The 16,016-nt window shown below is 31.4% G+C and overlaps 1 protein-coding gene across 1 annotated transcript; it reads left to right on the top strand.

Moving 5' to 3' along the window:
- Positions 1–653: 653 nt before the first annotated feature.
- On the top strand, positions 654–10,276 carry LOC115883598 (protein D2-like). The gene is made up of 2 exons (XM_030901955.1): positions 654–769; positions 9,539–10,276. The coding sequence occupies exons 1-2, from the start codon at positions 758–760 to the stop codon at positions 10,091–10,093; spliced, it is 567 nt and encodes a 188-aa protein (XP_030757815.1). The 5' UTR covers positions 654–757; the 3' UTR covers positions 10,094–10,276.
- The last annotated feature ends 5,740 nt before the right edge of the window (positions 10,277–16,016 follow it).

Here is a 16,016-nt window from a genome sequence, read left to right as displayed (position 1 = left end):
TCTTAAAAATTCCTTCAGACCACGGGATAACTCTCTATCAAACGGTATTGAAAAATATTTAGACATATCTTTCTCCACTTGAAAAGTCGAATTTTCAGAAATCATTAACCTATACCTACGCTTTCTAATTAATTTATCAACTAGTGATGTAGATTGTACTTTAGTTTATAATCATCTGCTGATGATGTTAACATGGTTAGCGAAACGCGCGTCCAGTGTAAAAGTAAAAGTGTTTTGGTGTATTGTGGCGATTTAGTGTTTTATTTTGCGGGTCATTTAAAAATCAAAAGTTGTAGTCATTTCCGGTGAAACAGGAAGTGATCAAAAACAATTGAATACGTCAATCAATCCTAATTTATGTCATATACTAATATACCAAATCTCGTGTCTTTATGTGAAAAAAAAAATATAAAAGTTATAGAAGGGACGAAAGGGAACAACTTTTGATAAAGAAGGGAACAACTTTTGATAAACACCCGGTATATACGGATATTAACAATAACTTTATACGTCCATTGCTAAAAATATCAGTCTGTGTGAATAGCAGTTACACGACAAAAGTTTTAAGTGGTTTTTAATAAGTAACTGTGCTCTTACTGAGTCATCGTCGTGCTTTTGAATTGTTTACCACTTCATAGACTCACCTGATTACCTATCAGTGCTTTTATCTCCTTTTATATTGTAGTTACTAATTTAGTTTTCCTTCACTGTGGTACGGGCTAGTAATAGAACATCATTAAAAGACGAATACATAAAAATGACTTCTCAGGTGAATATCCAAACTATATTTTTTGATTTTATGTATGGTGTTTCGTAGATGATAATTATTTTATTTTGTGCGATATGTGTAATTTTGTGTTAGTGTTCAAAAAGAAAGTGTGTATGGGTTATAGTTAAAGCGTTGACTGGTTCAGTTTATACATTAGATGGAATAGTATACAAACTAATCAAACATATCGTCGGCTTTATGACGAAAAGGCGTATCTAGATTTTTGCTACTTTAAGCCCCATACTCACACTTTGCTCCTTCGTCCCTTCCTCGCTTTACTTCCTCGCGTTCCTTCGTCCCTTCGCTTCGTTCCTTCGTCCATTCGATGCTTGGAAATTAGTCAATTATGCAACAACGCACCACAAAATATTTTTAATATAGCAGCTACATGTTTAATACGAAATATCTAGTAACCTCTAAAATTTTTAAAAAATCCGATAGGCGCATAATTTTTATTTTATAAAACTGCAATTTTTTGTCGTGTCAAAAATAAAAATTGAATTTTAATAATATATATATTTTTTTAATAAATCCGAATATTTCAGTATCATGTACAAGGTATATCAGTATGAATGTACAAGGCGAGTCAACAATAGAGCAAAGTTTATTATATAATTTTTTAATATTGTAGATATACTCGTATTCGTGATATTACTGGTATTATACCGGGTATTTACTATGCGGTCGTTGGAAATACCTTTTATAAAATTAGACTGTTCATCTAAATGTACAGGTATATACCGGATACCCTGATTTTGTTTTGCTCTACCCATTGGGTACTTACTCACCGCCCGTGTCTCGTTTTTCAGGTAGAACGGCAGTGACGAAAGTGGTTTTTCGTTGGGAGCTGTCTATTTCGAAAAATGACTCAAACTTATGTTCTTTTTTTTAAACAGGACACTCTATATATTATTTTTTATTTTATTTGCCTTGTTATGAGCTTTCGAAAATTATAATATACTCTATATTTATTTATTTAGGTACTGCTAAACTGCTAAACGGCTCTTATTTTATTTAACTTAATTTTACCAGATAATTTTGCTTTGCATCGTGATATTTTGATAAACTACACGGAAACTGAACTTGTGCTGCTTTTAAATAACATGCCAATAACCAACATTTTACGTCGAATAAATTAGTTGATTGTTTTTGTTACCTAATTTAAACCGGCCGACAATGTAATAAAGTTAAATAATGCATTTTTACCCCGTTTATGGTATTTTAGAAATTATGTATTAATATTAATAAGTATTTTAGAAAGCCCGTATCAAGGAAAATAAAATAATATACAAAATATCGCATTTAAAAAAAAGTTTTAGTCAATTTAAAAAAAGACAGATTCCAACGAAGAAATAGTTACGTCACTGCATTCTACGTGAAAAACTGTACGGGAGACCGTTTTCACCTTTTCGATAAGTTGTATCAAAAATGGGATCGAAAAATGCAATAATTTCAGATTCGCCCTGTATTTTAGGAAGTAAGAGAGTTAGGACATATCTGTATGTAGCATCTTTAGTTTCATAAAAAAGTAACAGCGTAATGTGAAAACCGCATCTTTGTATCTCGACTCATAAAAGAGAAACCCTGCAAAACACACGAAAATGGGACACCCTGTACAGACGTACTGCCAAATCAAGAAATCAGCTACGAATGAAATCTAAGATCGATTTATATATTTTATATATTTTCATATTTTTTTGTGTTCGTGATAATTCCTTTGCTACTTCGTCCAAAAACCGACAATACGGGGAAGGAGCGTTTCGAGGAAGTAAACGGACGAAGTAGCGTTTTGACGAAGGAACACACAGTCGCATAAAATCGACATTTCCCATAGTAAATATAAGATTTTGGACGAAGGGACGCGACGAAGGAAGGAAGTGAAGTAGCGAAGTGTGAGTATGGGGCTTTATAGGAGAGCAATTTAAAGAAAATCACTTACTTTATTCAGTCAATAAAAAATGTACAGTCTTTAAGTTTTTAATAGTTTTTTTTATTGACACTTAAAAGGAGACATTGAGATAAAAAAAAAAGATAAATTAAAAGATAAATTGAGCGTAAAGATAAATTGAGCGTAAAGATAAATTGAGCGTAAATTTTGATAAAAAAATTATTTTTAGTTGTTTAATAGAGATAGGTCTTTTTGTTTTAATCTAATAAATTTACTTCCGAACGAATAGTATACATACGACAATGTAAAATAAATTTAAAATTTATGGTAAAGTGTTAATAAAAAACTAATAAAATATTCCCTCTAGATACATACAAGAAAAAATCTAGAAATCGCCAAAAAATAAGAAACAATTTTTTAAACACTTTCATTCGCGCGTTGGATTAAATCAACTGAGAACAAAGACAATGTACAGGGTGGGTCAAATTCGACGCTTTTAAATGGAAACACCCTTTTCGATAGGAAATAGACGAAAACTAATATCGGTGTCTGGAGCTCAATTTTTGTCAAAAACATGATGGTGAAAACCGCATATCGATATCTGTTACAGTTTCGGAGTTACGGGGTGTTTTTCAAAAATATGCATTTTTAACAAATCGCTGTAACTTTTTTCCTATTGAAAATTTTGTATTTTTATGAAAACATTTCCAAAGCACCTTTTTACAAAGAATTTAATGGTTTAAGTATAATTTTTTTACAATTAATAATTTAAGAATTATCAACAGAAAATTTGATTTTTTATATGGGATACACTGTATATTTTTAATTTATTGAAAAGAATTTGAAATTACCTTTCCAAAAATATAACACACTTGACATTTTGCTCGATTCCTCTTCGAGATATAGAGTACCTATATAAAAATTCGCCCGCTTTAAATAAGTAGGCTTTGAACGGCACCGGCTGTAATGCAAAAAAAAATTTTGCTGTGAGCATTAATTAAAACGAAAATAATATTTGCTATGAGAGATGCAGAATTTTATAACAATTTAAAATATATTTAACCAACATCAACACATTTAAATTATATCTAATAACAATAAAAATAACTAGCAAACCAAGACATGAGATTTTGATGCAGGTGTTCGACATATCGACCGTCTTCTGTTATGGACAGACGGGGCAGTTTTTGAACATTTCTCGCGGAATTCATTAACTCATTGGGGGTGAAAGATACCCTCTCATAACTGCTAAGTATTTCTAATTCTTGTCTAGATTATACGGAAGAATAAGGAACCTTTATTCTTCTGCAAATATATCCATAGGATTAGATCCATGGGCACTAAGTCAGGCGGCATCGACGGCCAACGGCTGGGATCTTGGTTAGCTATTCAATTATTCTTGAAATTGGCTGCAAAAATTGGCTGATAACTTCAGCGTTCAGAGGCGGTGCGTCGTCTTGCTGGAAAAATATGTTTTCGAGTTCCATTAAGGGCATAGCATCAATAAGGGGTCCAAAGCCTACTAGTTAAAAGAGGCGAACTTTTAAAAATTCTGTATTTCGAAGGGGATTATAACAAAATATCAAGTGTGCTATTTTTTTGGGAAAGGTAATTTTAAATTCTTTTTAGTTAATTAAAAATATAGAGTGTGCCCGAAATAAAAAATCAATTTTTCTGTTGATAACTCTTAAATTATTAATTTTAAAAAAATTATACTTAAACCATTAAATTCTACATAAAAAGGTGCTTTGGAAATGTTTTCATAGAAATACAAAATTTTCCATAGCAAAAAAGTTACAGCGATTTGTTAAAAATGCACATTTTTGAAAAACACTCCGTAACTCTGAAACGGTAACAGATATTGATGTGCGGTTTTCACCATCATGTTTTTGATATAAATTCAGCTCCAGACACCGATATTAGTTTTCGTCTATCTCCTATAGAAAAGGGTGTTTCCATTTAAAATCTTCGAATTTGACCTACCCTGTACATTCTAGAAGTAAAGTCAATAATGAAGTAAAATACTTTTATTAATATTGTTTTTTATATATTTAAAAATATTTTTTTAACTAATATATTTTTAGTAATTATTTAGTTAATTGAGTTGAATGACAGGTTGATCACTAGTGCACAAGGGTTGTGATCTTTATATTTTCGTAATATTATGGGTTTTGGCCCTAAGTTTAGTTTAGAATGTGCTGCTTAAAGAATTAACTATTGTTTAGGGTTACTGTTGTTCTATAACTTTCACGAATTACCGGTAACAGCTGGTTGGGCATAAATAATTCGCCTGTTTTTTTTAATGCATGAGCAATACAACGGATTTAGTAAAATTGCCCGAAAACAATTGATCTATCTCAAATACCATATCGTCGGCTTTATGACGAAAAGGCGTATCTCGATTTTTGCTACTTTTTAGGAGAGCAATTATTGAAAATTACTTACTTCATTTGGCCAATAAATGTAAAGTCTTTAATTTTTTAATAGTGTTTTTGTATTAACACTTAAACGGAGACATCGAGTAAACGCTCTGAAGATAAATTGAGCGTTAATTCTAATAAATAATTTATTTTTAGTTGTTTAATAGAGATAGGCATTTTTGTTATAATAATAATAAATTTATTTCCGAACGAATAGTATGCATAAGCCCATGTAAAATAAATTTAAAAATGACGGTAAAGTGTTCTTAATAAGAGAAAAAATAATACAATATTCACATTATGGAATACTTGCAAGAAAATACAACACATACATACAAGAAAAAATCTGAAAATCGCCAAAAAATCAGAAACAAATATTTTTAAGTACTTTTATTCACGTTGGATTAGATTAACTGAAAACAGAGACAATTTTCATTCCAGAAGCAAAGAAAATAATCAATTAAAATACTCTTATGTAGCTTATTTTAATAATATTGTTTTTTATAAGATTTTTTTAACTATTATATTTTTAGTAATTATTTAGTTAATTGAGGGCATTAATACAGGGCATTTAAACTCACGGCCCATATAATAAAAACCAAACCAAACAGAAACAAAATATGTTTCTTAATTCGTTTTTTTATACAAATAACTGTGGAGTAACAGTTTCTATTTTCCCTGTTCAATGATAACAAATTCGACTTCCATTCTACGTGTTTATGCTGGATGACGATAGGCACAATAAATAAGATTTTCCAAAAATTGGCAGGGATGACAATGCCAATAGCCTGACAATGATAATGAGATGAAAATTATTGTATTTTTCGGGCAAGTTTTTGGTTCGCTTAAATGTTCTTAGAGAACTTATGATTTCGAGAAATTTTCCATTAGGGTAATTTTCGTTTCGTTGTTTTGCTTTCGATAAAAATTTTCCTTTTTTTCTCGGTCCATTTTTTCTAGGACAGTCTTTTGCATACCCGATACAGCTATGTGCAGAGTTTAACTCATTCTAACAATGGTTTTTGGCGAAAAAACAGACTCTAAAATCACACTGTAAAAGAGAGCTGCTGCCATGATAGAAATTTTATTTTGTCCCAAGCAACTGTCAGAAAATAATTAGGTAGAATGGTGTGATTTTCTCTCGCATGCATTTTCATAACTTAAAACAAAAGGACCTATCTCAAATTACATCTTTCTTGTAGTATAACAATTGGTATAATAATAATTGATATAACAAAGAGCCCTATCTCAACATACATCTCTTCATCATAACTAAGTCTAGTATTTGAGATGGTTCTGACCATAGACTTAAAATAAAATATAGACTACACTATTTACATCTCAACGCGGACAAACAACCTTTTTTGTACACATGTTTACTTCTGGGTACAGTCGACCGAGCCTTCCTCATCCAGCCTATGTTGTCACGTCTTTAATATTATCAATATTTTTTTTCTTGTTATACACATATATTGAGATATTAATACTACAGTTTAAAAAGTAGGTTTTAATATTCCAGAGATGTATTAAATAGTCCTTATACTACTAAATTATAAGTCGGATACTGTTTAAAAAGGATAAGTTCTTTACAATATGACAACACCGATTAGAGGCGAGGGAGCCTATTCATTCATTTATTACCTTGTAGTACGTGTCGCACGTGTGCGGTAAAGCTTTGTTGCCGCTATCTCCCCGGCTGTATTAACGCATTTTCTTAGCTTGTAGTGCTTAAGTGTTTATTTTATTGACTTTTTCTGTTCAAGAACTATAAAATATGGTTCGCCAGTGCCAAATTTGCAAGAAATTTGACTTAAATAATCCATTTAAGTCTTGAAACGACTTTTGACCGGTAGGCAACTCTCAATTTACCCATTGGGAGTCAGTGGCGTTGTTGTAGAAAGGCGCTTATTTAGATAATATTTTAGTAAAATGTAAAATCTGAATTTTTTCTCTTACATTACATTATTTACTTACTTACATTGTAACAAAATCATAATTATAACCCTGTTAATAATTAATAATGTTTTTATTAAAAATATATTCCGGTTTATTCTAAAATTATCTTCAGAATCTAAAATAACATACAAGAATTTTAAAATGATATTACATTATGAAACAATATTTTTTAATATACCGGGTCGTCTCAAAAGTGGCTCAACCCTATAACTTTTTTTATTTTTTTCAGATAAAAAAACAGATTTGTATGTTAGTAGGTATATGACATAAATTAGGATTTATTGACGTATTCAATTGTTTTTGGTCTCTGCCTGTTTTACCGAAATGATTACATCTTTTTATTTTTAAAGGCACCCTCGGTATATTGCTACTTTATTCGATAAAAAATGACACTCTGAATAGAATGACATATCATATGTCAACTTTTGACATTGTCGCTTAAAAACATATCCTATTTTAAATTTCAATCCAGTTTTTTCAATCCACTAAGTTTTAATCAAGGAGCCTTGGAAAAATAGTTTTGATCGTCTAATAGGTTTCGTGTCTTGTCTAGGCCGGTTAAAAGATGTACAAATCGTATTTTTAATCATACATATGTCAATTTTTCAAATGGAACAAGGGTGACTCATTAGCATATTTGGAAAAAGCATTTTTTTATGAATATATTGATACCACACACTTGGTATTTCGAGTCAAATTGTCGTTATGAACCGCGTGTTACAATTACAATTAAACCATATGCGAAAATGTCAAAAGTTGACATATGATATTTCATTCTATTCAGAGTGTCATTTTCTATCGAATAAAGTAGAAATATACCGAGGGTGCCGTTTAAAAATTAAAAGTTATAGTCATTTCCGGTGACACAGGAAGTGACCAAAAACAATTGAATGCGTCAATCAATCCTAATTTATTTCATATACTAACATACTAAATCTTGTTTTTTTATTTGAAAATATAAAAAAATTATGGGGATGAGCCACTTTTGAGCCGCACCCGGTATAATAAAGACAGTACCGAGTTAAATAAATGTAGTTTTTATTTTATCCACTTCCTATCACCTTCCTTGCTTTAATGGAACAGATTTATGTTTTCTCTAATTTACATAATAAGACATCACTTAACTAGAAAAAAAATTACAACAATCATTTTTTTTTCTCTCCCTGTCGCCGATTCTATTATATCTGTGGAATAGATCCGGTTTTGATTAATATTAGGGGTTGTAAATGTTTGACTAAAATTAATAATTTATTATTAATTTCAAAAATTACGTAATTTCGATTATAAAATTTCTTCTATAACGTGTATTTTATTATGTTTATCCTTTTCGGACTCTAAGACGTTTTTTCTAAACTTTTATGTAAAAAACCTGTCCTAAATCTTAATAAAATATAAAAACGTTTAAATACGATATATTTTTAATTTACTTATAGCTTCATTAAAATAAAAAAATTACCCGGCTATGATACGGAGAGTTCAGGTGTACTTGAGAAACGAAAGACAGTGTTGTGTTTCTCGGCAGAGTCGTCAGGGAACGACCGTTACGACAGAGACAACCTATCTATCGCTCGTGTCGCACTCGTTATAACCTAAAACAATAACACAACAATAACAAGACAGTGTCTGACCGCATGTTCCAGCTATTTATGAATGAGATGCTCAGTCTATATTTTATTTTAAGTCTATGGTTCTGACTGATTTGTCTCGGTCGTAAGTTCTGAGGAAATTTTTCGAGTGTCTTAGATCGTTGGAGGATTCTCAGTCCAGATTAAGGATGGAGTCCTCCAGGTTCTTCAGTTCCGCTTTAATTTGATTTCCGCTTGGAAAGCAGAACGGTTTTGGACCAGTTAGTGGAGTGTTCGCTCCTTTTCTACCTAGATCTTTTGCTTTTTCATTGCCTGTATTGAGAAATAAAACAAAATCATCAGACAAATATTGTTTCCTTATTTAAAGCTGTATTTGGATTAAATTACTTAAATATCTACTATTTATTTGAATATTTTCTATGTTAAATTCAAGGGGTCGTTTACTTAGCCCATACTGTTTTTCATTTTTTAATGGCACTTGAACTGCAATAGCATGAGCAAAGGAGCCTCAGGCTTGCATTTTCTTATCTCTAATTTACATACTAGCCAACTAGTTGGTTGTAACAACTACCTACTAGGAATATTATTCATACAAACTATACCAACTCCTAATACTGTAGCTATTTAATTGTACTTTCAACTTTAACTCTTTTATAGCTATTTTAGATAAAATACAATTTTTGATTAAAAATAACTTAACTTTAAAACTGAAAGTGTCATTTAGATTAATAGCAATTTTTAACTACGAGTCAGTTAGTACGATTTTTGGGAAGTCTACTAATAATAGGCCACCATTACGTAGTTGAAAATTTGGGCATTCGGATATTAAAAAATTTCCCAAAAATCACTTTTAAAATATAAAAAAAAACATTTTACTTACGGAATACCTTCTATATGTATATTTTTTTTATTTTTACAGGCTTTTACAGAACACCAGATTGTACCCGATGTCATTGACCAACCACCAACGCAAGCAGCTACTGTAACCTATCCCAAAGCCAAAGTCAACCTAGGCAATGAAATCGGACCAGTGAACGTACGCCAACAACCACAAGTTACATATCCAGCTGATAAAAATGCATACTATACGTTAATAATGACCGATCCTGATGCGCCCAGTAGAACCAGCCCAGACAGAAAGGAAGCTCGTCATTGGTTGGTTGGGAACATCCCTGGATCAGATGTATCTAAAGGTCAGGTGATTTCTGCTTATATCGGATCAGGTCCTTCACAAGGTTCGGGTCTCCACAGATACATTTTCTTGATCTACCAGCAACCAGGAAAGATAACCTTCGATGAGAAGCATGAGAGCGAAACTGAAATGGGTGAAAGGATGTCGTTTGTTGTTAGGAAGTTCACTGAGAAATATAAATTGGTTTTAAAGGCTGGTAACTTTTATCAAGCTCAGTACGATGACTCGGTGCCAGAGCTTCATAAACAGCTAGGATTTACAGCACCAGCAGCTGATGTTTAAAATTACACATGTTTTAAACATGTTTTGTTTATTTTGGTGTTAAGCTGGCTGATGGTAGCACGAAGAAGAATCATTTACAAAAAGGGATATAAGAAAATATGAATTATTTGTGTATTTATTTACAAGATATTTAAATATCAAATATTATATTTTTCTGTATCTGAATAAAAAAAGGTATTAAAGAAGAGACGATCTATTTATTTGAATTAGTCTATCTAGTAATTAATAAAATGTAAAAAAATTGAAACCATATTTCAAGCACTTCTGACAAACGGTCTTAGTAATACATCTGATTTTTAAAAATATTTATACCAATGTTTGCATGTAAAAAATTTTCTTTCATTTGAAAATATAACTCTTAATATTTATGAAATATACAGTTTTCAAAAACTGTATCGTTTAGTTGGCCTATTCTTTATTTCTCAATGGCGCCTACTGCCAACTGGCTTTATGAAGGTTGTAATTTATTTTTAAATTAAGTAAAAATGACTTTTAAATGGTTTAGTTTAAAATTCGAGAAAAAATATTTTTTTTACAAATGGATTTGTGTGTCTGGAAACGTTCTATCCTTTTTTAATCTTTCTATAATTATTGTTAGGTTAGCTTGCTGGGGTTTGGGATCATGTTTGATCCCTTACTCGGAGGCCTTGGGCCCATTGCGATACTCCTGTATTGTTATACCAAACCTTCCTCTCATTCTTCCTTTGCGTTAAAGCACTTCCAGTTCCCGATGTCGCTGATGTTGGCTTCTGCTGCCTCCTCTAGTCCTTCCAAAAAACTTTGTCCTAAAGTTTTAAAGCGTCGGTATTCCGGTGCCGGACAGTGGCACAACAGATGCTCTATGGTTTCTTCTTCCTCTCCGCATTCTCTGCAGTAGTCGTCGTTGGAAATCTTCCACCTCACGAGGTTTATCCCCATGGGGCAGTTTCCCACTCTTAAGTAATGACATATACAATTATGCGTACTAGGTTCTTTTTGTGCTTTAGTAGTTGTTTTGTTTTTTTGCTATCTACAAATGGCCACAGTCTTCGAGCTGTAGCGCAGTCCTCACGGTGTTGCCACGTCTCTTGCTGCTTCGCCTTGATGGTAGTTCCTATAGCTTTCTTCAGTGTGTTGATCGTCATAAGTGGTGGGTCATCTGCCACGGTTTCTCCCCTGGCCCCCTCTTTGGCGAGTCCACAAAACACATACACAAGGAGAAGTGCGAGCGCCTTGCTAAATATTGGTAAGTGAAATTGACGTTTAAATTTGACACTGTTGACAAGTCTACTGCTACTAGCGCCCCCAATATCGCTTGTAGGAACTACGGACTAGATTGTCACGCATGGCGGGAAGTTTAAAAAAAATAAAAAATTTTCATTCTTCATTTATTTTTAATTATGACATAGATAAAAACACAAAATATACACCATTTTTTAAAAATATGTTTAATATCAATATCAAATATACAACAGAAATTAATTTCACCAAAATAAATTAATAAAATTAAAAGAATGTTATATAATGTTACAAGTAGATCAAGAGACAAAATTAATTATAACAAAACTGAAAAAATGGCGTCATAGATGGCTTAGAAATGAAGATATATATATATCATAATTTTGAAAGTAAAATTATATAGGAAATGTCATCGATCATCATTTTTAAGCCAACTGGACGATTATTTCAAACATACAAGCTGAGTTCGTTCACAGTGCTCTTAGAAATCTAGATAAACAAAGAATAATAAATTAAAAGTATTCCAGGGGAAAAGAAAGGAAAAACCTGTATCATCTCTGATATCTGTCAGGGTATTGTTGAAAGTGTCATCTTTTTGCTCGAAGTTTTCGGGTTGATTAAAAAGATGACATTTACAACAATACTTTGCCGTAACTTTCACAAATATCAGAGACAGAGTACAGATATTGCCTCTCTTTTCCTCTGGGATGCTTTATATCTGTTGTTCTTTGTTTATCTATATTTCTCAGAGCATAATGCCGAACACGACTACAGTATATAATAATTTCAATATCCTAAGTGGAAAGAAAAAAGATCACCTTTCTGTTTTGTACTATGGCCCCTTTCTTCCGATGGCTCATCTCTTTGATATTTAGGAAGGTATCCATAAAATATATATTTTATTATGGGTCCTGGGATGAAAAAATATAAAATTCAATTTGATTTGATGATCCTTTTCTGTCACCTAAATCATGAGAATAACAATGAGCATGTTAAGATGAAAAAAAACTTATTTATCAATACTTACCTACACGTTAGTCCAAGGAGTTTTATCAAAAACCTATATTTGCCTAAATAATTTATGTATTAAATTTACAAAGCAAACTGCAGCGTGTAAACAAAAGAAATAAAATGGCGACAAGTCAACGTCAACGACCCCACAAGGAGAAAAGTGGTGTTCGAATAACAAATTATGGGTCACCAAAAATTGTTTTGGTCTCCTTTCAACGCACACTTTAGAAAGAAAAAGAGATGAACTGTTATACTGAAGGAATGTCAAGGTTTTATGTGTCACTCTTGTCAATAATTTATCGGTAAGGAAGATTCCTAGAAAATCGCTTGTAGTCAAGTTTTCAACCATTGCCAGTTCTCCCATAAGAAGTGTCATCAACCTGGGCGAGCCTGTCTGCTTCTGGCCCATTGCTGTGGCCTGGTACCCCAGCACAGAGTAGCCCCGCCTTGACGCAGCCAGAACAGTGCTTCTTGGCAGTCCATCACAGTTTTCGATCTCACTGATTGCATGGTGATGCTTCTTAAAGCGCCCAAGCTGTCAGAGTGTATCACGATATTCCCTATTGGTCTATCAGCGATTTTCTCTCGTATACAAGTGGCCGCTTCCTTTATGACGTAAACATCTGCTTGTAGAACATTACAGCCATCCGATATAATTAGTGTTAATTTTTAACAAATTTTATGTCACTTTTTAGTAAACGACGTTTAGAGATTGATCTCGCCAAAATTATCACCCATATTGTTATTCCTTAGCCGTCTTTGACGCCGTTTTTTTTTCGATCATACGGTACTATCTTGCGAATTTTTGTTGAAATCTTAATTTTTTAAATTACTTTTGTGACACATGGTCATGGCCTAATAGGGGACATATCTCGGAAAACAGCATTTTACTATTCTAATACAAGTTAGTTGCAAAAATATGTTGGTACAATAAACTTCATACCAAGTTACCTTTAATTTTGAAGGCAACTATTTTTTTTAATTGGTACCTAAATCAATGACCATTTTAAAATATATAATAATTAATTTTTTATAAATTTATTGGAGAAATTAAAATTTTATTTATTTTTTATTTGTAATTATGGTTTTTACAAAATATTGCACTATAGGTAATAAGCCAACAACAACATAACTAGAAAGGTACAAGTCATGTAGCTAATTTTATCTCAATAATATTACAGTACATTGATATTAAATATAAATAGTATTTTTAAGTATTATATCAGATATCCTTCATCAAAAAATAATGTCCACAAGTTCTCGTGATTAGTAATGAGGAAGTAAATAAATATTATTGCATAATAAAGCGAAACAGATTCCATAATTTCTTTTAAGCATCTACTTTTTTAATATCATGTTGCGGCGTAGAATGATAGATGTGTCTAGCTATTTCTAAAAACCAATTTAGTATAAGGACATGGACACAATTATTTTTAACAAACAATTTGTTGAACTTACAAGACTGATAAATAATCTGTAGTTTTAGCACAGCCTATTAATTACACAGCCAGTCGACTTAGGATCATTTATATAAGATCCGATACGTATCTACCTAAATATTCTAGTAATAAAAGTTTATAATTTTGATAAATTTTAAGTACCTATACAATTTGGTCTAGTCAAATTGTACTCAAAAATGCTTCTTGGAGGAAAGTTTTGGGTAGTTCTAGTTAATTTATTCTATGTATACTCTATTTTTTTTCTCAGGTAAGATTTCGACAGACGATGACAGAAGAAAAACAGATGAAGTCCCATACCAATCTATTTATTTTACTAAAAAAAGTTTCTAATAATTTTTAAGTTAACTATGGATGGGTTTAAATGTAAATCCGTCATGCGTCGTCTCTTGTTGTTTTTAACCAGTTTTATTGGTTTATTTCAAAAATGAGAGATCGTATTTCAATTTTATTGGTTTGACGGAACGATGAACGACAAACGGACGCCGATGCGTATGAACTCGCCTTTAGATTTTTGACGCTTGTCAAAGTCTTGCCAAATTATAGGTTATAATGTTGTGTCAACTTTTGTCAAATACCCTGCGTTTTGGAAGATGATGCATTTTGATTCGTGTTATTACCTGTGTTTTGTGTCTTTTGAAGTCAAGTGGAGGAAAAATTGAGTGAAAATTAACTGTAGACCCAGAGCACAGTGTATGGTTAATACTCGCTGCCCAAGCAGAAAGTCTTATACACCAATAAAGTTACAAGTTACCCTCAATAAAGTTCGTATACCATCTCGTCGTAGATAAATGCATCTCGAATATGGTAGGACCATACTAAAAACTGGAGTAGCTGTAAAATATCGACATCACACGATAGGTAAATAATGGATTTTAGTACTGCAGAAAAATAATGTCAAAAGGTACTGGTTTAAAAATATTAAGATTAATGTTAATTAATCAACCTTTAAGGTATAAAATTTGGTAAGTGTTATTATTAATAAAATAGTTTGTTTTATTTATGTTGTTTTATTTATTCCTGTGGAATATAACAACATTTGTATTTGTATATATAAGTTATATTGTTAAATATAATCATAAATGTGGGAAGTTTCATAAAGCTTGAAAGTAAGAAATAGTTCTTTTCTCTATTCTTTTGGTATATGGTGTCTTGTTCGTGTTTGCTTTGTATTAACACATACCGTTTTGATTAAATAAAATAACTCGATTACATTTTTTCAGTTTTATGCAGTTTTTTTCACAATATTTTGAAGTAATCACTTGTCAGTCAAATTTTAAATATTTCCTGCTATGCGTTCCAGTTGTACCAACTTATTTCTTTGTAAAATATGACAGACACATCTATCACTGTCAAGGATCTTCTCGTTGGACAGACTATACTATGTATTTTGTTGTGCTGAATACGAATCTAAGGTTTGCTAACAAAATTTCGCGACGGAACATGGAGAAAAATGCAAAAAAGTGAAAAAAAAAATATCTTTTTGCGGTTTTATGTTTATAACTTTAAAAATATTAACTTTTAAAACCGTTCCATTACACACTGAAAATGTTTTCTAGATAATCTACATCTATTCTTATAGTATGCCATATAAAATAGTGCATAGTTCCATAGTGCCATTTGGAAAAAAATGAGATTTTTTAATTTTAAGTAGTTGGAATTCATGAATATATTTTGAACACCCTGTAGCATTTAACTAAAATATCTTTACATATATTTTTTTCTCCATCTCTATAAAACTCTTTTACCAATTTTGGTAGTCTAACTTCATAAACAATGGCATCACTGACAATTTTTTACAACATTGAATTCTTAATATTTGTTTAAACAAATTCAAATATTACTATCGGATTGGCTCAGGAAAAAAATATAAAGAACTGAAGTTGTAGGAAATTTTGGTTACTTTTATTTTGTAGAAAAGTATTATTTCTGAAAAATTTATAATTATATAGGACTTATAAGCAAAAAAAGCACAGAAAACGTTTTTACGTTTTTTGAATTGTTTTCAATGTTTCCTCGCGAAATTTTGTTAGCAATCATCAGATTAAGATTCAGCGCCCCCACAAACACAAAAAATAAATTACAACTACCCCAAAACTTTCCCCCAAAAATATAATTTGACTAGACTAATTTATTCAAATTAATTATTGAACAGGCAAAAAATAAAACTAAACTGTCTAGGAGTTTATTGTGTAGGAAACATCGCATCATAATACTAATTTCTGTATAGTAATCTT

This window comes from Sitophilus oryzae, unplaced genomic scaffold (assembly GCF_002938485.1).
Source record: "Sitophilus oryzae breed Bouriz unplaced genomic scaffold, Soryzae_2.0 scaffold_1968_pilon_pilon, whole genome shotgun sequence".
NCBI lineage: Eukaryota > Metazoa > Arthropoda > Insecta > Coleoptera > Curculionidae > Sitophilus > Sitophilus oryzae.
This window is presented reverse-complemented; position numbering and strand designations above follow the sequence as displayed.